Genomic DNA, 24,594 nt, shown 5'->3' with positions numbered 1-24,594 from the left:
GCCAACCTAAATTCGCACCTGGGTCCCTTTTCTCGTGTCGCGTCACATATTATTTCAAACTCTGCTTTTCATTTGTCTAATTAATTTTTTGTTTTTTTCTCTTCTGGTACTTTTTTTTCTTTCTACAGAAATAATCAGTAAACAGAAGAAATCATTTTAAAAATATTATTTTTTGTAGTCTTATAATTATAAATTCTTTTTATTTTTAACGAAGTATTCAATTTATTTTTAAAAATGTTTTGAACAATTTTTTTTATCAAAAAATTGTTATTAGCTTTTTAAATTTTCTTTGTTTATTTAGAATTCCTTTTGTCTTGCTCATCTTTGTAAAAATTACAATCGATCACTTGTAAAAGTGAGTTGAAAATTTTCAGACTTTATCGTCTTTTTTCCGTTGGCACAGAAACATCTCACCCTCAACACATTTATCAATCAGATATAAGCAAAGATTCTTGTAACGTTTCGCAACTCAGAGAAACCGAAGAAAAGATACGAAAATATTGTTTACATATATTTTTCCATAAAGTTCTGTATATGCTTCTGGTATCGCGACACTTGAGGTGTGGGTTTTTTTCACGAAACTTGCGGATAAGATTGAAAAGCGTGAAACTACTATATATATACTACTGTTAACCAACTGACTTGAAAGATTCGAGGCGAAAACCAGTACGAGTTTTAGTACGTTAATAGCTTACTAGATTGCAATATAGGTGTGCAAAGAACCAATTAACTGGAAATCTCAAGATAGGAACGTTTCGCTCGGTCGTTTGCTCGCCAGGATAGGATCTTATATGTACTTCCCGCCTCTCACAAGCATGCGGCAGCTCTTTACAGGACGTAATTTGCGGGACATTCGGTTCAACTTCTAAGTATATGCGTATAATCTGACGCATGAGATCCTCTGCCATGCTCGCACGTATCGTCACGCTCTTACACGTTACGTTATACATGTATGTTTATATTTATATAAACGATCTGAAATTGACATTTTCAATTTCTATGTATTTTGCACTCGTGTAGAATTGGAAAATTGATCTTTTATATTTTACCCTTCAATTAATTAGGACCCATATTGGCAATCTAGCTGGAAGCTAACATGATTCTAACATGACTGCCTAATTAAAATCAGTTTAAGCAATTAGTACTTAAATAAATACTTAAACAAAGAAATGAAAAACCGCTGCCAAGTTATACATTTTTATAATTTTGGTATTCATTTCATGAACTTTTTGCTTCCTCATAGAAATAATAATAATAATTGAAATATAAGAATTACTTTTTATAAAAAGGTTAACAATCATTAAATCTTGATCCAAAAAATGTGTTTTTATATATTCTATAAGATGGTTATAATAGTTTAATAATTACACATAAGTTAATAAACAAGAATGTTGAAAAAATGATATTTTCCACAATTTTTGATTTTTCAAATACCAATAACTTCATAATTTCTGACCGAATCAGGTTCAAAAATAGGTCAATCGAAGCGTTTCTTAATGCTGTACAAGTTGGTAATGATACTTTTAAAGTTATACTTTTACATTTTTCAACAAAATTTTCAAAAAAGTATTATTTTTGAAAAATTTAGATTTTTAAAACTTTAATATCTCTGGCTAATATAAACGAAAAATGTCCAATAAAGGCTCAAAAGATGCGTCTGAAAATACTCTGCAAAACTAAAAAAACATTTATAGGTGTCCTAACATTTTTTTAAGTTATAGCCAAAAGACTTTTTTTACAAAATGAAAAATGCAAAAAAAATATAGTTAAACTTTATGAATCGGGCTGAAAGTCTCTCATTTTATATTTCCCGGGGAGACCTACAATTAAAAAAATATTGAAACAAAAAGTTTTTCAGTGCACATCGGGACATTTTTTTAAAATCCGTTTTTTGGACTTCTGAGGTCAAATTACATCGAAATCTTTATTTATTTATTTATTTATAACATTTATACGGGCACTGCCCATTCGTACAAAAAGTACTAAAAGATTAGGTATAATGAAAATAAGTTATTAAAAATATGTCAAAAAATCACAATCGAAAATTTTGCTAATACAATCCTTCCTCTATTAGGAATCAATTTAATGAAACAAATATATTTGTCATTTTCTTACATTTTTAATAATGTGTTAAGGAAGAGTGGGAAGATTAGTCGCTTGAGAGAGTCAAACTCGAGACCTTACGCATTTTAGACCTTCACATTAATCACTAACCTACGCCTCATGACAATTTAAATACTAATTTGCTGTCATTCACTTCGAGAAACATTAAAATTTATTAAGTTGATTAACTTAACAATGTTTATTCCACGATTTATAATCAACCTAATGTTAAAAGAGAATATCTTAAAAATAATTAACGCTTTTTTGTTTTTAATATTTAACCCCTTTGCAGTCCAGTTAAAAATCGCTTATGAGCATAAAAACGGTCATCAATTTAAAATTTTTTAATTTTGACATCAAACCGCCATTTTAAAATTTTAAAAATCTGACATCACATTCATAATCGGCGACCCCGAAAAACCCCAGAGCAATAAATTTCAAGCAAGCCCAAAAACCTTAGTATACCCATCGCCACTCAAATCGACTTATGTTTAGTATTTTTTAAGTGGTCATATTATGGCCACTGACATAAAAGTGGGATGACTTTTTCTGGACATATATGGGACCTGGACTGACAAGGGGTTAAATTCTTTAAGAAACATTTTTAATAAAAAATAAAATTTTCTAAAACGTATCAATTTAAAAAAGTTATAAAGATTTCCAAATAATGGAAAATAATTTTGTTTTATATTTATTCTCATCAATTAATTATATATAGATTTTGTCAATTTATTTACGTTGGTACACTGTCAATTAAGGCTCAATAGAAAGTGACTAAAATATTTAAGTTTCTATTTTGAATATCGCAAAAAATTTTTGAAATCATTAAAATTTTTATCTAAAATTGTTTTTGTTTCAAAAATGGTGCATTTTTCTAAATTTTTGATAAATTTTTCATTTCATTAAAATTTTTATTACATATATATGCAATATTATGTTTTTGGGGTCGCTGATTCCGAATCTGATATCTGATTTGATAAATTCAAAATGTCGGATCCAATATGGCGACCAAAAATTGTAAAAATTATCCAGATTTGAAACTCGTCATTCGAGAGATTTTACAAGTGATAAATTAAAATTTATTATCAATTTAAAAATTAAAAATTTTGTCTTCAATATGGCCACCCAATGGCAGAAAATTTGAATGTTTATATGTTTCGGTTGAAGTTTGTTACTCAAGAGTTTTTGGGGTCATTAAATTCGAATTTAATGATAAATATATTAAAAATACAAAAAAATTTTGATGTCTTTCGGTTGCAATGTGTCACTTGGTGGTTTTTAGGGTAATTGAATTTTGAATACAATGTTAAATTTTTAAAATCCAAAATGGCGGATAAAATATGGCAACCAGAAATGTTAAAAATTTTCCAGAGTTACTTAAAACTCGTTTGTAGGGGGTGTTTACATTTACAAAATTTAATCAATTTTCCGCCATTTTGGATCCGCCATATTGAATTTTTAAAATCTGAGATTAAATTGAAATTCAGTGACCCCAAAATCCCTCGAGTAAAAATTTTTAGACAAATTAAATATTAATTAAATAATTTTTTAGGTCGCCATATTGGATCCCAGATTTTAGAATTTTCAAATTTTATATTAAATTTAGATATATCATTAGATTTGGACTCAGTAATCCCAAAAACCTTTAATATAACTTAATCAAATTTGTTTAGAAACTTTTTTGTTTGGATCATTTGTGGACCAAAAACGATTTTTTCATCAAACTGCGAAGGTGTTAATCAACATCTAAATTATATAGTTATTTTATTAATATATCGAAAATAATTGTAAAATCAAAACTGTATGGAATTTCCGCACGCAATTTTTTTACTATTTCTAAAGTAAATTTTTCTGCGTCCGCAGTAAATTTATTTTGTACTAAAATTTACTACTAAAACACTAAATAATAACAATTGACAGAAAGAAGAAATGTACAGCAACTCCAGATAGTTTAGGTTAATTTAAATGTAAGTAAAAAAATAGTAAAAGTTAATTTATTCGGTTTTTTTCAGTGCTTAGGTCAGTGTAGGAGCAGTACCAGAATAATCATTTCAAGTCTATATTATGACGACTTCCATACGAAGCAATTTAATAAATACAATAATTTATTACTCGCGATATATAAAAAAATTTAAACTGCTTTCTATATTAATAAAATTTCTTAACGAAAATATCGAAAAATAAAATGCATTTTTCTCTCATCAAAATCAATCTATCACTTGTTGGAGAATATTTTGTTCACTTTCAAGACAACCATCCAAGTGAAAACATCTTAATCACTTCATTAAAAAATTTAATTTCCCCTATCGTTTGTTTTTAATTAAGAGTGTTTACGTAGAGGAAAATTATTAAAAAATACTGGAGTTCTGAAATTCTACGCGCGCAAAGAGGGACAGAGAGAGTAGAAAAGCGACGATAGAAAAGATAAAAGTGCTTCTGGCAAGCTTTTGCTAATGCATTCTTGGGTAGAAGTAGATTTTGCCTTTTCTCCATTGACGATATCTTCTCTCATTGTTTCGATATTATAATTTCGTGGATTGATTTCAAATTTTTCTCATATATGCAAATTGAAAAAAATTTATAACTTCTTTTTTCGGATGACGAGTTCATATTTTTATTATATGCAAGAGAAGAAGATTTCATCGTCGAGAGTGCTTGCTTCCTCGTCATCGATGTTGTGTATAATTACCAACAAATGATCTCAAGTAAAGTGGTTGAACGAGGAAATTTTTTTTTTCATTTTATTCTTTATTTTTATCGATTTCTCCCTCCCCCCTCATCTTTGTCGTGACTATCTTGTCACTCGTCGAGCGTTCTTTCTGAAAGTTTTCTTCGTTTTATAAATAGTAAGAGAACGTTCAATCTGATTAATTTCATGTAAACACCTGCTGCCACTACACTGTCAAATAGTTAAACTTTATATATGCAAGAGGAAAAAAAATATTCACATAATCGTCATTTTAGATCTTTGACAATTTTTTCTCCTTATTGAACACATGAAAAACCTGCTTACGGATATGCATCAGGAATTATTTATTTTATATATATGTAGAATCAGATTTCGAATCGTGAGAACAAATTTCAATATTCATTGTCTTTTAATTTTTTATAGGTACTTCAATTTTGAATTTTTTCATTTGCGCAAAAAATGTGTACACTGTCAAAAATTTAGGGAGTTAACGGACTCGGGAGTTTTTCGATTATTGCTTAGATTTTGTACATTAATTTTGTTATATATATATTATTTAAATAATAATTTGATTATATTTGTTAAGTGAATAAAATTGCGCAGATTTTGTGTGTATAACGAAAAAGTACATATTTATTTAAATGAAAAGAAAATCACCATAAAAATGTTAAGGCAAAAGTTGAAATAAATTTTATGGAGAAATAAAATTTTTGCATGAGAGGTTATCTGCAAGTAGACACGTCTCGGATTATTGCGAAAGTGATTTTAAATGATCATTAATGTATTATAAGAGGCCCTCTCGGTACGTTCGAGTTAATAACGTGCAATCGAAATTACACGTGACTGAAATACCGGTTTTTTTTGTATCATTAAAAAGAGCAATCCATGCTTCCTGGATTAGTCAGATGAGTTATAAAAAATAAATACTTTATAAAACTTTTATTTATATAGTGACCTATACCTTATGTCCATTGACAGTCCATGTTACATTTGCTGGTGGATTTCCAGCAGGAGTCGTACAATTGCCTCTCACGGTATCACCAAGTGAGTAACGTAATTTTTCCACTCTAATCGTTAGATTTCCCTTCGGTAAACCTGGAAATTTTTAGAAAAAAAGAAAATTAGGAAAAACATAATAGGTTGCATTTTCTTTCTGAATAAAAATAAATTAATAAACATTTATACTTTAGAATCAAATAGTTTATACGTTTTGGATTTTTGAATCGAAAAATTGAGGATTTTATTAAAAGTAATAGGAAAGAAGTGAAAACGTATATATGTTTGAATCGATTGACAAAACATTTTCAAGAAAGTAAAAGAAGCTAAACAGCATTGGAATTCTATTCAAAAGGAATTTTATAGATCACTGACTCTGTGACACTTTTTTGCCTACAAGATTTTTAAGGAAAACAATTTTATTGTGACACTTTCAAATAAAGTATTTATATAAACAGAATTTCAAAAAAAGGACAACAAAAATACAAAAAAATTTTCTTGAATTTAAATGAACTATTTTCCTTTTAATTTGTTTAATACTCAAATTGAATACTGGATACATTAAAAGAAAGAGTTTAGTTTGTTGATAACAAATTTCGATTATTTATCAAAAGAAAAGTTTATTTTTTTAATAAAAAATTTATTTTCAAGTAAATTAAAAGCAGGAGATTTGGTTTACAATAAATTGACTATTAAGTATAAATTAGAAAAAATAGTTTAGTTTGTTTATAAAAAATTAATTATTAAACAAGTTAAAGGAAAAAGTTTAGTTTGATAATAACAAATTTTACCGTTTACTGAATTATTAGCTCACTTGTTTTATTATATTCAGTTACTGCTAAAATCACTTTATTTTTAAATATTCTTCTTAGAAAAGTCTTTTTAAACTAAAGAGTTGGAATTTCTATTAAGTAATTATAACTAATTTTTTTTCTTTAATCAATTACAAGAGATCACTTGTTAAGAAGTATTTTTACGATGCGTAACAAAGAGATTATTTTTGTTTTTAATGAAGATTAATTTCACTAAGTCAGCTGCCCCTCTTCGTACATTATCCACCTGGGAAAGAATGGAAAGTGCTAGGCTAATGTAAAATATTTTTTTTAATGTAATAAACCTTATAACTATATGAGTAATTTGAAGCAAGCTATTGAAAAATTAAGTGCAGGAAATCATTCATAAACCCTGTGAGATATAGTTGAAATTCAGTATTATAAATTAAATAAAAGAGGGGAAAAGAAATTGTGGGAACACCATGGAAAAATCATTCATCTTTATTTCTCGTTTAAAATGCAAAAAACCTCTTTCGTATTTCTCTTTTAATAAAAAAACCGTCGTATGCAAAAACACAAAAAAATTGTTAGGCCGTGAAAAAATTCAATTTATAATATAACTTTCTGATTGTACTATTTTAATCGATATCTGGTGAACGTTTTGGGACGTATCCATCATGTAAGTGAGAGGAACAGTGATCCAATTAATCCAGAAAATTCAACGAAGCGAACAATTACAGCGAAGGCAATAAAAAAAAACTTTTTTTTCTTTTTTTTTTGCAGACAGAAACTGCAATTTTTACGGTTGAAAATGCTTGGCGATCATTGGAAATGAAATTGCCACCGACAGGTCTATATCGACCAATTCTTGGGTTCACAGAGTATAACCGTGGAATTTTCAATGTAGAAACGAGCTCTGGGAAACTTGGTTTTAATTGGCTCCGATTGCGATGATAATGCTTATGTGCATCTTCAAAACGCTTTGGGGGCAAAAAAGGAGATAGAACCCAAAACCATAAAGAGAGAAAAAATATGCAGATCATACCTGTTACTGAAAGGAGGCGTATCACTGAAAAATTTAAGGTCCACTGAGATTGAGAAAAAAAGAACCCGATTCATAATAATATGACTTGAATCAATTTGCTTCGTCGGTTTGTGCTCTCATTGTCTACTCTGGAAAAATGGGTAGTTTCAAACCAAAAAAAACACTTTCAGTATTTTTTCTGGAAAATCTAAAACTGTGTTCTAAAATTATTCTGTTACGTTTTTACTGTATTTGTTTTGTAATAAACTTGTAACATTTTCCTGCATAATAAGTATTACTTGTACTGGTACTTCAACTACTAAAACTTTCTACAAGACTAAAGAGACACACGAATAGAAAATTTTGCAATTACCCAAGCGGAAGAAAATAGAAAATTTAAAAATGATATGCAACAAATATTCCGACACCATCTCGAAAATACGCGTCAACAAACACTCGATGCGTATAACGAAAATCGCCTAGAAATAAACGCGCTAAGAAAAGAAACAACTAAATCGATTTACATTTCGCAGAACAACCAGATCTTATGTTTCCAACTCCCAAAAACATAAACGACAGAAATCAACACGATTTAATTGACCTTCCTTTGAACCCGGTTCTCAACGCCTCTATCGCGCAACGAACTCAAGTTCCAAACTTACATAAAATCATTAAATCGTGGGATCTCAAATTTCCGGGAAAATTAGACGCGAACGAATTTCTCGATGAATTCGAAAGAAAAATGTTAGCATCTGCGATCAATCCCAACGACGCTCTCCCGATTTTCTCCCAAACGCTCACAGAAACAGCGTATTCATGGTTCAACATGTTACGCCATAAATGGACAACATGGACCGAATTTTCTAGATCATTCCGAAAAACATTCAGCGATGTAAATGACGATAACCAAATCCTCAATAAAATTCATCGCGCGGTTCAATTGTAAAATGAAACAGGGATAGACTATGTCATAAAAATCGGCGCGCTCTATAACAAATTGAGAAATAAAATTCCAGAAAACATTCAACTGGATAAAATTTATCTAAGCCTACATTCGAAACTAATTTCTCTTTTCGATCGCGACAGCTTCAACTCTTATGAAGAACTTTTAGATAAGATACGCAAGTATCAAGAAAAAATCGAATTCATGCAACAATCGAATAAATTGCGCGAACAAAACGCGAAACGGTCTCGTAACCCGCGCAATAGAAACCAATTAAATGCAATTGATTCGCAATCTAAAAATTCTTCAGGCGAACTAACGGAAAAAGAAACTAAAACAGAAAACAAACAAAAACAAGCGAATAAAAGTAAACAAAAAGCGAAACCAGAGCCCGAACAAAAATTAAATAAAATAGACATCTATCAAAAACAGTTCGAGTCCCTTAAACAAAAATTAAATATAAGCGACGCAGAAAATTCCAAAGCGAGTAAATCCAAGAGCGCTTTGATCAGTCCGAACAAACCTTCGTCTTCTCACAGATCGCGCAAACGTTCCACTTCTACTTCTTCTCGCTCCTCAAGCTCTGCTTCGTCGCAGAAAGGGGGGGAAAAGCGTAGATCGTCTGCGCACAAGAAAAGCGAAAATCCTCGTGGTCGTGGAAATGGCCACCGAGGCGGTAATAATCAAAATAATCGCGGACGCGGTTACAACAATGGTTGGAATGGTAGTGGCCGTGGTCGCAATCACAACCAAGTCTACTACCACAATTCCCCCCACTCTTCGCAGTACTACCAGCTAGATTGCCAGTGCAGCGCGCAAAACGTGAGACCTCCTTGTCCTCCGCACGCGCCTCCACCGCAACCAACGCAGCCACCATGGCATGGTAATTACAACCGCGATTATCCACAAAACTTCGGTCACAACGCGCAGGATAATCAATCAAAAAACGACAGAGATGCCAGGAGAGACTAGATCTCCCTGGCAAAACCCTCTTAAATCAAAACGAAAATCGACCGATAAATAACTCAAACGAAATTGATACTTCTTCAAATCCAGAAAGCATTCTTATCGCTAATGAATCAACGTACAATCCTCAAATAGCATCAACGCTAAACAAAGCGCATGCAGGTAGGATTGATACTAGTGATTCTGAGAGCGATTATGATGATTGCTTATATTCTGAATCTGAGACGGAGTACTCTGAATCTGAGGAAGATTTCTCCCCCACAATAGGCGCGTGCATATCTTCACTTAGATCGTTGCCACTGATTAATCAGTCAAACAATTTATTTGTATTGACTGATAAAACTAAGCGCAGAGTACACAAAGGGCACGCATCGCCATCACCGCCTCAGGAAAGATGTACAATTTCCACAGTAATTAAAATCGGTAATGAAAAAATAATAGCGCACCTTGACACGGGTAGTGATCGTACTTTCATGTCAGGAGAACTTTTCGACAAAATCGAAAGTTTAGCTAACGGCGATCCGATTAAGGATGCGATAACGCGCGCCGGCGTACAACTCGCACAACGCGATCGCGTGGCCGCACCTCGTCATTCCGTAAAATTTGATATCGAGATAGACAATTGCCACGGTGAAATATGGTTTACCGTTCTCGACGGCCTAACTACACCAGTCATTTTAGGCATGGACTTTATAACTAGTTGGCAAGTTATTATTGATGCAAGCCAAGGTTATTGGTCCATGAAAGGGTCAACGACTCGTCACCCTTTAGGCTCCAATTCCAATGCGCGTAGCTTCCTAAATTCAGCCCAACTAATCGAATTATCTCCGGAACAAAGGGATAAATTAAATGCGTTTCTAGATGAAAAATTATCAAAATTTACATCAGGAACCGGTGTCACTAATTTAACGACACACGTTATAGAGCTGACCGATCGGTAGGCCTAGAGTATGCATGGACTTTCGAATGTTAAACAAAAACACCAAGAAGTCAGCATACCCTTTGCCACGTATGGATACCATACTTGATGCGCTATCTGAGGCCAACATTATTAGCACTATCGATTTGACCGACGCGTTTCACCACATACCATTGAGGCAAGTCTCGCATTCATTAACATAACGCTTGATGTCTTCGCGCATACCGGGCCAATAAAAATGATTAATTATCGAAAGATAAGTTTTATTGATACCTTGGTGCGCGGATTGAGTAGTGCAATGATGCTCGGTAATAATCGGTAAAATATCATTTTCTTTAAAGATCTTTTTCCAGGCGTTATTATCGCCGATGGTTTCTTTAACCATATTTGGTTTATAATAGTATAGTTGATTGTTCGAATCGACTTTATATCTTTCGTAGCGCGAGGGATCTTTACGAACTTTTTCTAGCATCTGATCGTACCAACTTTGACTTTTAACAGAATTTAGTTCGGGAACGTGCGTATCGTTAGTATCGTCTTCGTGAAGTCGCGAAAGCGCATGTTACGAGATGCCATCCACAAGCGCGACCAACGTGTCTTTGAATTAGCGACCAAATTTGACCTACAAATGTTATTAACGCCAAAAGGACCAGGTCAAATCAAGGATGTCAGCCATCCAATCGAAGAATTATCTCTCGAAGGCGCTGTTGCCGTCAAAACCAGCCTTACTACCCCAGAGGCATTTCAAAAGCTATCCCCTTATGATTCCAACGTAGATAACGTTGCTCTCTGGGAGAATTTGGCCCAGGCTTATAGATTCGGGATAGAGAAGGACAACGCCATAGCCGAAGAAGAAAAGTCTATCGCCGACTAAAGACTTCGACATCTTGACATCAGTTCAAACGTATATTTTATGTTATTCGCGCCTCAGCGCCTAATTCTATTTTATTTTTGTTATATGTACTAGCACAGCAAGTGCCTTTAATTAAGACTTATCTTTTTCTTTCATTATTCCAGTCTAATTAAACTAGCGCCATTAAATGTTATCAAATATCTATTACGTTATAGTTCTCGCACCGTTGTGCATTAGAATGATTACTATATTTTTTATACTCTTTCCTTGTTAACCTAAACTCGCAGTATCATGGTATCAACAGTATTATATTGTATTACGCGAATTATTCCAAAAAAAAATTTAGTTTAAGGTTAACCTACCAAAAACAGGCAAAAAAAAGCGCCTTTACGACTGTCTACCTCATTGTTAAGACTTATAAAAACCAAGTGTATTTAAATAAAATAAGCAAATAATAAATTCGGCCTGATTAATACCGTCCAATTCCTTTATAACGGCTATTATCTTACGAATAATTATTAGGATAAGCAGTGAGACGTCAGGTTTGCTATAATTTAAAATTCTTTTCCTCCTTTCCATTAAACTATCTGACCTCAGTAATAACATTATTATCATCAATTCTTATTACTTTCTTTTAAGATTCTTTTGAATCCTAACTTCTAAATCGTTCTTTTTACCAGCCAAGGTTTCATAGGATGGAGAAATTTAGCAAACTAAGCTAACCCAGAGCGGTAGCAACGATTTAGAAGGGGGGAATTGTAACGATCATAATCATTTAGTTAATATTAATCGTTGCCATCGCTCAGGATTACAATTATTAATTTATAGAATGTATTCTTATTTAATTTGAATTCGCGCCATAGCGCCAACTACCACCAGGCGGCATGCGCATAAGAACTAGCAGACCACAAAAGCACATGCCGGGGCGCGACAAAAAAAGAATAGGTTAGATTGGTGTGTGAACCTCGTAACGATACATAGCCTCTGCGCTTATATAAATTGTATTTGAATAATTAGAGTCTAATAAATATTACAAGTGTGTCATAATGTTGCGCTATTATTTGGTATTCCTCTGTTATCATCTCTGAAACTCAGCGCAAATTGCAGTGCCGATAAAAAAAAAGGAAATACAAGTAAGTTTGTTAAATCTCTCTATGTGCTTGGCTCAACAATGGAAGGGAGGAAGGAAATTCTCTTGTAAGTCTATGGATATTCGGCTGGTTAATTGTGTTCCTCAATGTAAGTCGAACCCTCATTTCTTAATAATTAATTTTAATTTTAAATCTTATATTGGCGACCACAAAGGGGACTTATATCATACCCTCACAGCACGGGATATCACTGCAAAAACTGGTATCTCACTCGTGTCTTAAAATGAGTTGCTTTAAGTGTTTAAACCATTGAGGTACAAAATCTGTTTTATATTGAGACATTTAATTTCATCTTGTGTCTCATTTTAAGACATTAAAGGTAACTCAATGCGTATAAGATACGTAAAACGTCTTCTTAGTGTGAGACGGATACTCGAAACACATTTCGTGTCTCAAAATGCATTGCTAAATGTGTAAGACACTTTGAAACGTCTTAAAATAAGACACATATCTGTTTCAAATATGTGGACTAAGACATCTTATGTGTTTCAAATATGGGACAAAACGTCTCAAAATGAGACACTTGTTTTTGCAGTGATCCCGCGAATATCCCATTTCCATCCCGTGATATCCCTAGGATATCTCAGGGAGATCCCATGAGATATCTCACGGGACGGAAATTTGGATATCCCAAGGACATCCACTGGATATCTCTGGGAGATCCCAGGGATATCCACGGGATATGCAAAGTTTTCTTTCGTGCGCATAGTGACGGACGCATGCTCGCACACGTGCTGATTAATCCGCACGGCGTGCGCTCATTCTAGCACACAGATGCGTCCTCATATGCCACGCATAGTGTGAAAGTCGCACGCGTGACGGCAAAAAGCTTGTGCATAATGTGTGTGTCTTTAAAGTTAAAAATATATACTAAAAATATATTATTATCTTAAGAAAAACATATTCTAAACTGAAAAACATTTTTTGGTTTAAATTAGTGATTTCTTGCATATTACACGTCGACAAAATTAAGGTTTTTTCTTGCTACAAGAATAAACGAAAGTGATTCTTACAGGATTTTTGACGTAGATTACAAATCTGTAAGTAAAATTATCCCATCACGTCTCAATTTTGAGAAAAACTGGGTCAAAGTGATAAGAAATGGCATTTTTGGCACTTTTTGAAGCACAATAAAAAAGAACGCGACGTGATAAAAAGCTCAAATATGGCTTAAATGAGAGCTCAAAATAGATATTCAGGAATTATATAGTAAGAACTCGGTATTTATGTGATAGTTTTTACGAAATGTAGCGGCTGAGTATTTCAGATAGTCTGGACGGTAGAACTTCCGATGAGTTCGGGAAAAATTCAGAGGGTCGCTTCATATATGAAGAAGCTCTTATAAGGGCTACAGAATAGTTCCGGAACAATTCCATAGCAAAGAAAATAAAAAAAAGAAGTTGTGTATACGCGTATATACTTGATCGACATTCGTCAAGCAAGGCGAACTGTGATTGGTTGAGGAGGATACACATACATACATAATACACTTATAGCTACCTACATATATTCTAACGCACACATAATTTATACACAAATAAACGCAAATACACGACGCATTGAATCGCACGCTGGTTGTAGGGACCTGGGAAGTCTCTTATATACTAGACTTTACTATTATTCAGCGCTTGTGAGAAACGGGGTAGGCACATCTTTTCTTTCGATAAAGTTCGGGAATTATTATGAAATTTAAACTGGAGTTCTCCTTGATTAGACGCTTGTAAATACTATTTTAGTAGAAATATAATTTCTACGACAAAATTTCGATAATATTATAGACCAGTCCAGTATTTCTCCAGGAATTTATTTACAATGCTGATTTTGAAAGTCTCACAAAAACCGTTTCGTAATTAGTTCGGAACGATTCAGATATACTTACATTGAATTTATAAAAATTTCTGGAACTTTGCACAAATCCTCAATTATGGAACAAATTCAGGAATTCTTACAGAATTTATTTTTTCCGTGTAATAGCTGTTTTATGCGTGTGCGGTAAAAAGTTGTTCCCCACAATTTTGAGTCATTTCTACATGGTTTGTTGCTTTTGGATGTTAAAGTTGAAGGTTTGAGCTCTCATTTAAGCCACAGTTGAACTTTTATCACGTCGCGTTATTTTTTTATAGAGGTTCAAAAAGTGCCAAAAGTACCATTTTTTGGCACTTTGACCCCGTTTTTTTTAAATTGAGACGTGATGGGACAATTTCACTAATAGATTCGTAATCTACGTCAAAAATCCTGTAAGAATCACTTTCGTTTATTCTTGTAGCAAAATTTTGTCGAACAGTGTTATCAAATAAGTATTTACTTACACTTTGGTGTAAGTAAATATTTATTTGATTCATTTATACACTGGACAAAGATTTTCTTTGGTATCCCGAAGCTATTTTCCAAATTAATTAATTTTAAACTTTTCACTATTTTTATCAGGTTAATACATGTGATTTTTAAAGGACGAAGTTAGGTTTTCTTGTTTAATCGTTTTAAAACAACTTCAGTTTTAAAAATATCACATGTATTAACCTGATAAAAATAGTGAAAATTTTGAAGTTAATTAATTTGGAAAATAGCTTCGGGACCAAAGAAAATCTTTGTCCAGTGTGTGTATTTAGTGATAAAATAATTATTGCCCCATTTTCGTAATTTTTCATTTTTCTGCAAGAAACTTATTTACATATAAAAATCGTGAAAATAAGCAAAGTGCCAATTTTAATTGCTTATTCTTTTACATTTAGGAAGAAAAAAGGAAGAAAGTGATAAGAAAAACTAAAAGTTAATCACAGGTACATACTTTATATTTGATAAAGTTTTATTCAATTTAATAATTTCTGTTTCTCGCATTAGGGAATGAAATTTACGAAATTAGGTTATTTGGCAATTGAACTTTAAAATCATTTTTCATTTAATAGTTTCTAACAATTTATAATAATAAATTAATAAATCTTAATTAATCTTAATTAATTCCAATATTTTTTTTACATTTTCTTAGTAAATTATGTGTTTTATTTAATATTTTGTAATGAAAAAGTGACAGTTTTTACGACCTTATATACTTTAGATGCTTATTTTACAATAAGTACTCAAAATATTTAAAAAATTATTTTTGTTCAGTAATCCTAATACCTTTAAAATCATTCCTGCAAAATATTATAATTTTTTAAAAATAGTCGGCAACGACTTTAGTCGAAATATAATGGAATGACTCCCTAATATTTTCTGTTAGTGGAGGAATATATCTCATGATTGAAGGAAGGTAAAAATGGTAACTTTTGACAAAAAACTTTGTCAAAAATTAAAATTAAAATTTCCTTAAAAACCCGTTATCTAATCAATATATTACCCCACTTACAGAAATTTTGCGGATTTTGATTTTAGATGCAGTCAAAAGATATCTTAACCTCCTTAAAGCAATTTTTTGGAAAGGGGATCGAAGAACGAGACTGATTTTTAATTTTTTTTCGAAAATGTTATATCTTACTTATTTAATAGTGTTCTTTCAGATACCAAAGAGTTCATATAAAAACATTTATTTATTTGAAAAAAAGTTAATAAACAATATACGTTTTCTGGTCGTTTCGACCCATGTAACTCCTTAACCCCTTCAGTGTGTAGCTAAAATATAACAAAATGGTCCAAAAATGTGTAAGACCTTCTTGTGAATAAATTGTTATGACACTAGGTACTAAGGGGGTTTTAAGGTCGCTGATAACGATTCCGGTGTTAGTTTTCAGAAATTCAAAATGGCGGATCCAATATGGCGGACACGATTTTGAAAAATTCTTTGGATTCGCTTAAAATTCGTTACTCGGGGGTTTTTGTGGTCACTGATTACGAATAAAACATTAGTTTTTTAAAATTCAAAATGGCGAATCCTAAGTAGCGGTCACGGTTTTGAAAAATTCATTGGATACGCTTAAAATTCTTTATTCGGTGGTTTTTGGGGTCGCTGATTACGAATCTGTTATTAGTTTTTCAAAGTTTATATGATAAGAATTTTTAAAAGAATTTATCCACTTTTGAAATATTTCAAAATTTTTGGCGGCCATTTTGGATGAAAAATTATGTATTTTGAAAATATGACTTTAGAATCGTGGTCAGCGACCCCAAAAACCCGCGAGTAAGAATTTTTGCGAATATACGTTAAGATGTTTTCTTGTTTGGGCCATGACGCGTATACACGTCATCCACTGTTTGGGCCAGTTTCTTTCATGACGTGTATACACGTCATCCACAGTCAAGGGGTTAAGGGGAGACCCCACCTTAATTTTGACCCCTTTCAAATAAAATTATTAAAGGAGGTAATATTTTTTTTCTTGCATCATTTTTAACCTGAAAACATATCTGCCGTCCTTTTTAAAAAAGACACTATCTACATTTTAGCTCAATCGGAGATATTGAAGGAAACGCGTTTGCATCTGGATCTCTTAATAAAATTAAAAATGTTGTAAACAAACTTATGTTCTTGACTAATTCGGACACGCTCTTTTCATTGGTGCAACAAAAATTTATTAATTTTAATTATTTATTAATAAAACTGTAGATAGTGCACGTTTTTTATCCAAAAATTATGGAGAATACATGAAAAGTGCACTATGTGGTAGATAGTACGTTTAAAATTGCTTTGTCGGTCCACTTTCCTGTTTAAAGCGTCACTATCTACATTATTTTCTAACACAATCCTTTATTTCTGTTATATTTTTATCATTATTTTATATTTTATTTTATTTATAATTATATTATATTTTTTAATTTTGAAAATACCGAACGAAAAATGACGAACAATAGAGGGGCTGATAGTAAAAATGGTTTATAATAATAATAATAATGGAAGAAAAAGTAGAATAAGTGACTTGAGAGCAAAAACGGGTGAAAATGATTATGTAATTTCTTGGTAAATTAATTATATTAATGCTTAAAAAATATTGTCAATAATAAAAAAACTTATTTTATTTGAATTAGTATTTTGTGATTATTATAATTAATTTATAAAGAAATTACACAATCATTTTAATTTGTTTTTGCTTCTAAGTCACTTATTCTACTTTTGCTCCCGGGTCATTCCAGTGAAAACCGTCTAGAGCTGGTTGCTCGATGATTTTAAAAAATGATGTGATTAATATATAATATTCTTCAATAAAATTGGATTATATTTTAGTGGTTTATACCTAGCCCCAAATATATTTTACATTCTTTTAAATATTTTTTTAAATGTCTAACTGGTTATGCAGTCTAACATAACCCATTTTGCGAAAACTCAGTATAAATCATTAAAAATAGATTAAAAATACTGATTTTTATTTTAAATAAATATATTTTTGCTAAATTCATTTAAATAAACGAAAATTATTTGAAAATAACTCACCAGAACAGATAAATCAGAATTTTTTTGTACTTGCACAGTATAATAAACATGAATTTCTTTTTCTTATAACTTCTGTGGAGAAAAAGGAATTTTCACGAAACTTTTTCAAATTGATTTATTTTAAAATTATAAATTTATTTAAATTAACATTTTTTTGGGACCTGTACTCATTAATTACACAGGACCACAAAATTTTTTTCGATAAAATATAGATTGACGGGACCATGTTTTCCATACGTATTTTTACGCGCTGAATTCAAATTTGGGTCTGGTTTTGACCCAACACGTCACAGTTTCGAGATAAATTAAAATTTCCGAAAAAATAGCAATTTTTTATCATTATCTTTGAAACTGTTTAAAGAGGCACATTTTTCTGATAATTTTCTTTACATCTGTTGAAAATTTCATATTTGTTTGTGAGAATGGACCCTTAATTGCTCTGCAAATGTGTATAAAGTCTAGAACTTACCAAATAATTAAATGAAAAGCCTTCTTTCCCATAATTTCCAAGGAAGGTAGTTGTTTATTTTCAAACAAGGTAGTTTGTATCTCATTAATCTCCAAGTGTAATTAAATATCAGCAATGATTTCTGTGTTAGGTTAATCTTTTAATAGTAAATAATAAATATCATAATTAAAAAAAAGTTTGCCATTTTAACTTACCAAAGTTTACCATGGGAACAATCTAATTAATGATGATCATTTCTCTTCTTCTACTATTTCTTTTGATTTTCGAGTTTTTTTGTTCTCGAAAGACCTTCGAATTGACTTTCTTTTATGTTCAATTTCAGTATCGCGATTTAAACACCAACAGTAATCAGACATCATGATTTCATCCCACGCTCCTTGATATCGCTTTTCCATTTCTTTAATGTCCTGATGAAATCTCTCACCTTGTTCTTCACTAAAGTCTCCTAAATTTTCAGGGAATTCATCAATGTGAGAATGCAAGAAGTGCAATTTCAAATTCATAAGACATCCTAAGTTTTTGAAATTCTTTAACATCTGTTCGACGATATTCTTGAAATCCGGATCTATCTTGTTCCCTAAAAATTTGGTAATTACATTTCTCAAACTAATCCATGCAGCCTTTTCGTTTTCAGTCATTCTTTCTTCAAATTTATCATCATTGAGAAGTGCTCTAATTTGCGGACCATCAAGTACACCTTCCTTTATTTTTGCTTCTGATAACTTTGGAAACTTAATAAATAGGTACTTAAAGGCTTCACTAACATTAAGCTTCATGGCTTTTATGAATTGTTTTACTGCACCAAGTTTGATATGCAAAGGTGGAAATATTACCATTAGCCGATCGATTAACGGCTGACGTAAAACATTTTTTGTTCCTGGCAACAAAACTGTTCTCGTAGGCCATTCTTTTTTAATATAATGATGCTTCCTATCACGACTGTCCCATTCGCATAGAAAGCAAGGGTATTTAGTGAAACCACTTTGTTGTCCCAGTAGAATTGTGATCATCTTCAAATCGCTACACACTTGCCATTTATGTTGATCATATTTCAGTTTTGCTAGCACATATTTTACATTCTCATATTCTTCTTTCAAAGTGACGGAATGAGCAAGAGGAATAGGTGCATAAATATTGCCATTATGTAATAAGACTGCTTTAAAACTTGTTGTTGATGAATCTAGGAAATTCCAAATTTCAAATTTGTTTATGAGACCCTTAACATTATTACAATACACCAAAGAATTTTCTCGAGAAAAATATGGCCTAAAAGAAATGTCTCTGTTGCGATAAAAAGAAATTTTAGTTTTAGGAGCAAGACTTTTCTTTTCTTTTAACCTAGAGGCAAGAAGTTCAGAACTTTCCTTAGAGAGGCCCAGGTCTCGAACGAGGTCATTTAATTCCAATTGATCAAATGAAGTTTGCTTACTATTTACATCAAAGTCAGAATCACTATCGGTTTCAGTTAAATTTATTGTCTCGTTGTCGGATTCTAGAAAACCTGAATGATCTATAACTTTCAACTCTTCGTCATTAACATTCACATTATCTAATATTACTGAATTTTCAATGGTTGTTGTATTTAAAGTTTCAATAGATTCACTGGTAAGAAGATTGGTTTTCTCAATATCATTATAACTAACAGGAAAAGTCACTGACTTAACTTGAGGGTATTTAATTAAATGCTTATTTTTACTATTATAACCAATAACTTTAGAGAGACAAAAGTAACAATCCATTTCATGACTTTCAGGTTGCCGCCAAATCATTGGAGAATAAAACCGTACCTTCTTTTTATCATCATTTTTCCATTGTCGGAGATCTGCAAAACACCAACAGCACGTAATATTTGGTGTCCAGGCATTATCCAAATTTTCTATTGAAATCTTATAACACTCTTCATACATTTCTTTCGCACATTGAGAAAATGATCTTCTGTTCTTCGAAACGACAAATTCTCCGCATATAATACAAAAAACATTCGGACTATTTTTACATAACGACATTTTGACGTAAAAAACAAACCAATCTTTCATAACTCCTGAAATTAGCACTCAAAAACAAAACCTTAAAATTTCATTTGTTTTTTTTAAACGATGTAATAAGTGCGTATTTTAAATATTACGTGTTAATAGGATTTTGTAAATTTACAAAAATAGAAAAATGATGATAGAAAGGATATTTTCAATGTGATAATATTATATTAATTTTTTAACATACGGGCGTAACTCTCAAAATCGTGAAATGGATGGTTACTTTGATTTATATAAAGTTACTGTCTAATTAAATATGCTTAAGATTTTTATGTCTGTGATAATATAATGTTTAAATGCAACCGACATTGATATTTACTTTGATGAGATCTTATTTTATTCGAAACCTGTCAGGTAAATAAGTCAAATATATTGAATATATTTTACTTATTTACATACAGTTTTTGTAACATTAAATACGTATTTAGAGAACAATAAAGGGTAAATAATTACAAACAAACATAAAATTTCTGACAAATGTGAAGAAAATTATTAGAAAAACTTGTATCTTTATACAAATTTTAAGAAATTTTTTTTTCAATTTTTTGGTTTATTTTTTGGAGAAATTTTAATTTATCTCGAAATTGTGACGTGTTGGGTCAAAACTAGACCCAGTTTTGAATTCAGCGCGTCAAAATACGTATAGAAAACATGGCCCCGTCAATGTATATTTTATCGAAAAAAATTTTGTGGTCCTGTGTTATTTAATAAATATGAAAAGTTATATAAATTTAACCTGATTTTCATTGAATTTTTATTTTCATGACTGGACTGAAGTTCATCACCTTGTCGTTCGTTTAAAGAAAACAAACTTCAGTCTAGTCATGAAAATAAAAATTTCATCAAAATAAGGTTAAATTTATAAAATTTTTCATATTTATTAAATAATTAATGAGTAAAGGTCCCAAAAAAATTCCAATTTAAATAAATTTATAATTTTAAAATAAATCAATTTAAAAAAGTTTCGTGAAAATTCCTTTTTCTCCCCAGAAGTTATAAGAAAAAGAAATTCATGTTTATTATACTGTGCAAGTACAAAAAAATTCTGATTTATCTGTTCTGGTGAGTTACTTTCAAATAATTTTCGTCTATTTAAATGAATTTAGCAAAAATATATTTATTCAAAATAAAAATCAGTATTTTTAATCTATTTTTAATGATTTATACTGAGTTTTCGCAAAATGGGTTATGTTAGACTGCATAACCAGTTAGACATTTAAAAAAAATATTTAAAAGAATGTAAAATATATTTGGGGCTATAAACCACTAAAATATAATCCAATTTTATTGAAGAATATTATATATTAATCACATCATTTTTTAAAATCATCGAGCAACCAGCTCTAGACGGTTTTCATTGGAATGACCCTCCCGTTATTATTTTAAACCATTTTAACTATCAGCCCCTCAATACATAAATTTTATTTATCATTATAACTTTATTTTATTTGATTATTATGTTCTGCATGAAATTTTTATTAAATTAAATGTTAACTTATTTAAAAAAAGAATAATTAAAATTGTTTTTTAATTTGCATTAAATATATGTGTTAATACAAAATAGAAGCTTTATTGGCAAATTATTGTATTATTTTTATTTTATTTGCATAATTAAACTTGTAGATAGTGCTCTCTCTCTCGAGGAAAGTTAACCAAAGTTCGAGAAAAATATGTACGAAAAACGTCACTATGTACATAGTTCTCTACTTTTGTGACTTTTGAGACCAGTTTACTGACTAACCTATGTACATAGTGCTCGTGAATCAGGATTTCAGGGGTCAAGTGGGTTGAAAATCCTGAAAATTTTGTAGATAGGTCGTCTCCTTCTGCAGATAGTGACACTTTAAAAAATATTTCTCGAAAATCTCTGTAGATAGTTTAATTGACCGCTAATTATCTTTTTTTTTTTTTCTTCTTAAATGACTTGAAGCTAGGCCAACTGTCAGAACACACACTCTTATATACACTGTAAAAAAGACCAATGTTGAATTACAATCGGGTCGTTAATTTTAAATTTTCCAGTTTGTAATTTTACTACGGTACACGTAATAATTTAACACCCATATAGTATTTTCACAATTAAAAAGTAAAATTATTACGCTTATCGTTGTAAATGTGTCACGCGTTAGTAAATGTACATCCCGAATGTTTAATCATTTCGTGATACATTGGAAACTTTTCGCTTCACGTATAACGTTGTATGTTAGCAACCCAACCGTAAAAATATTTTCGTGTGTTAAGTAACTTACAGCTGATAGTTTTACCGACAGTATGTAGAATTATGTAGCTGTCTGTAAGTATACATTCGAATATGATATTTTTTGCCCGAATGTTTTTCTACACTGCGTGACGATGAAGTGGCATATAAGAAACTATGCGCATAGGCAAACGTTAATATTTTAATTTATTAAAATTTCGACAATTTTAAGAATTTAAAGATTAAAGGAAATTTGTAAAGGTAAGTTCAAATTCTTAACATTTTTCATTTCTTAAATTTGAAAGATTTCTTTTTAATTTTTCATATATATCAAAGTTAATAAGGTAATGTCTTTTAACCTAAAAAGAGACACGTTTTTAATGATTTTTTATACTTAAAAAATTTTATTCAACTGTGTGAATTTTCTGTATGAAAATAATTTTCAAACATAAAAAATTTTTTCAGAATATCTTCATGGACTCTATTGCTTAAGCAGCTCGTATTTTTTTAAAATTAAAGTGGAAAAAGTATTTGTTTTTCCTGTTCTGTTGGGGAATTCGTTAACTTTGTACAAATGACAAAAAAGCTACAAATGTGATTTGTATATTATAAATATTTAATATATTTATTTATTTCTTACATTTTTCCTTTATTTCCTTTTTATAATTTAACCTTTATGTAATACAAAATAAATATAAAAAAAGAATAATTTTAAAATGCAGCGAAATTATTATGTAAAATTACCGACGAGTGGTCGATTTACAATTTGATGCGAAATCACATAAGAGAGGTTATGTTACGAACGGTAAGTAAGTTAACATTCGGCTGTAATAGTACTACGTCATACGTGAAGCGAAAAGTTTCCAACGTTACACGTTGTAAATTTACATTGGGCTTTTTTACAGTGTACCAACTACTTTTGCGTTTCTACAGAACGACTTTTTGAGGTTAGGAGTACTCGCATTTGCCTGGACCACCCGTCAATGGGTTTTCTCGCCAGAGAAGAGGGAAAAACTTAAAAAAACCTCTCCTGAGTACAACCAGTTTATCGACAGCCGAGTTTTAACGGTGTGTACTGGACAATAATCGACAGTGCACATCATTATACCTCGACGTCAAACCTCCCGCTCAGATTATCTCACGTGCCGGAAAAATCCCAGGCTAATGGGCGCGAACCAAGTACCCTTGGTCCAACGGTATAAAAAACTCATTTTTCATAAAATATGTAGATAGTGCCTTTTTTAAACTGGACGGCAGATATAAGATGGTCAAAAATATTTAATTTTAATTTTTGAAGAGGTTAGAATTTTTTTCTTCTGACCTATTGCATATTATTGCAAATCCATGCGAGAAGTTCTTTAGAATGGTAAAATATGCATGGAAAAAAATTTTCGTTAAAAAATATTAAAAACTGTAAGAGAAGATCGATTTTTAATATTCAAATCTTTAAATTTTGCCGAAATTTCAAAAGCCGTAAATCTTTCATTTTTTTCCAAATTGTGTATATTTACGTAATCTGATGCTAATATTTAAAAAACATTGTTAAAATTTATATTTAGCTCATTTTCGTGGTAAATTCCATAATAAAATCATAGTCTAAAATTCATTAAGTATAATTTATTAATAATTGTTTATTAATTATTATTTTTTAAATTCATAATTTTTATTTTTAAATAAATGTATAATAATTAATTATTTAATAACTATTATTATTCGTTATTTATAATTTAGTTGTTATTATTAATACAGTGAGTTCTCGCGAGTCGTTCAATTCTCGAAAATTTTCAAGATCATAAAACTCACGAGTCGTTCAACGCATAAGCCCATAAGCCATGCCTCCAAGGCGATTTCAGGGATGTGTGAAACATATTTATCGCCCCGAAAGACACAATATTCAATGACTTTGGTCCGTTTTAATTACACAGCACTGAGCACCGGCGCGCGCATGCTAGAAATTGAACGACTCGTGAATCGGACACTGATCAGCTGTTGAACGACATCGTGAGTTGAACGACTCGCGAGAACTCACTGTAAATAAACTTTATTATAATATTGTACTTAAAGAAAAAAAATTATATGTATTTTCGTTTTTTAAATATATTACCATAATTATTTTGTA

At 30.9% G+C, this 24,594-nt stretch overlaps 1 protein-coding gene and 1 long non-coding RNA gene across 3 annotated transcripts in view; one reads left to right on the top strand and one right to left on the bottom strand.

The window, feature by feature from the left end:
• LOC122501297 overlaps positions 1-24,594 on the bottom strand; it is a 323,656-nt gene that overhangs the window by 18,141 nt on the left and 280,921 nt on the right. For both annotated transcript variants that reach the window (XM_043610645.1, XM_043610644.1), the window contains exon 4: positions 5,754-5,887. In XM_043610645.1, the coding sequence (XP_043466580.1) occupies positions 5,754-5,887 (134 nt within the window). The remainder of the gene's footprint in view (positions 1-5,753; positions 5,888-24,594) is intronic.
• LOC122501302 lies at positions 22,245-23,114 on the top strand. The gene is made up of 2 exons (XR_006301556.1): positions 22,245-22,736; positions 22,941-23,114. It is a non-coding gene; the product is annotated as an uncharacterized LOC122501302 (long non-coding RNA).

The sequence above is a fragment of the Leptopilina heterotoma genome, unplaced genomic scaffold (assembly GCF_015476425.1).
Source record: "Leptopilina heterotoma isolate Lh14 unplaced genomic scaffold, ASM1547642v1 Lhet_208, whole genome shotgun sequence".
NCBI lineage: Eukaryota > Metazoa > Arthropoda > Insecta > Hymenoptera > Figitidae > Leptopilina > Leptopilina heterotoma.
The sequence above is the reverse complement of the archived record's forward strand: the minus strand, read 5'-3'. Positions and strand labels throughout refer to the sequence as shown.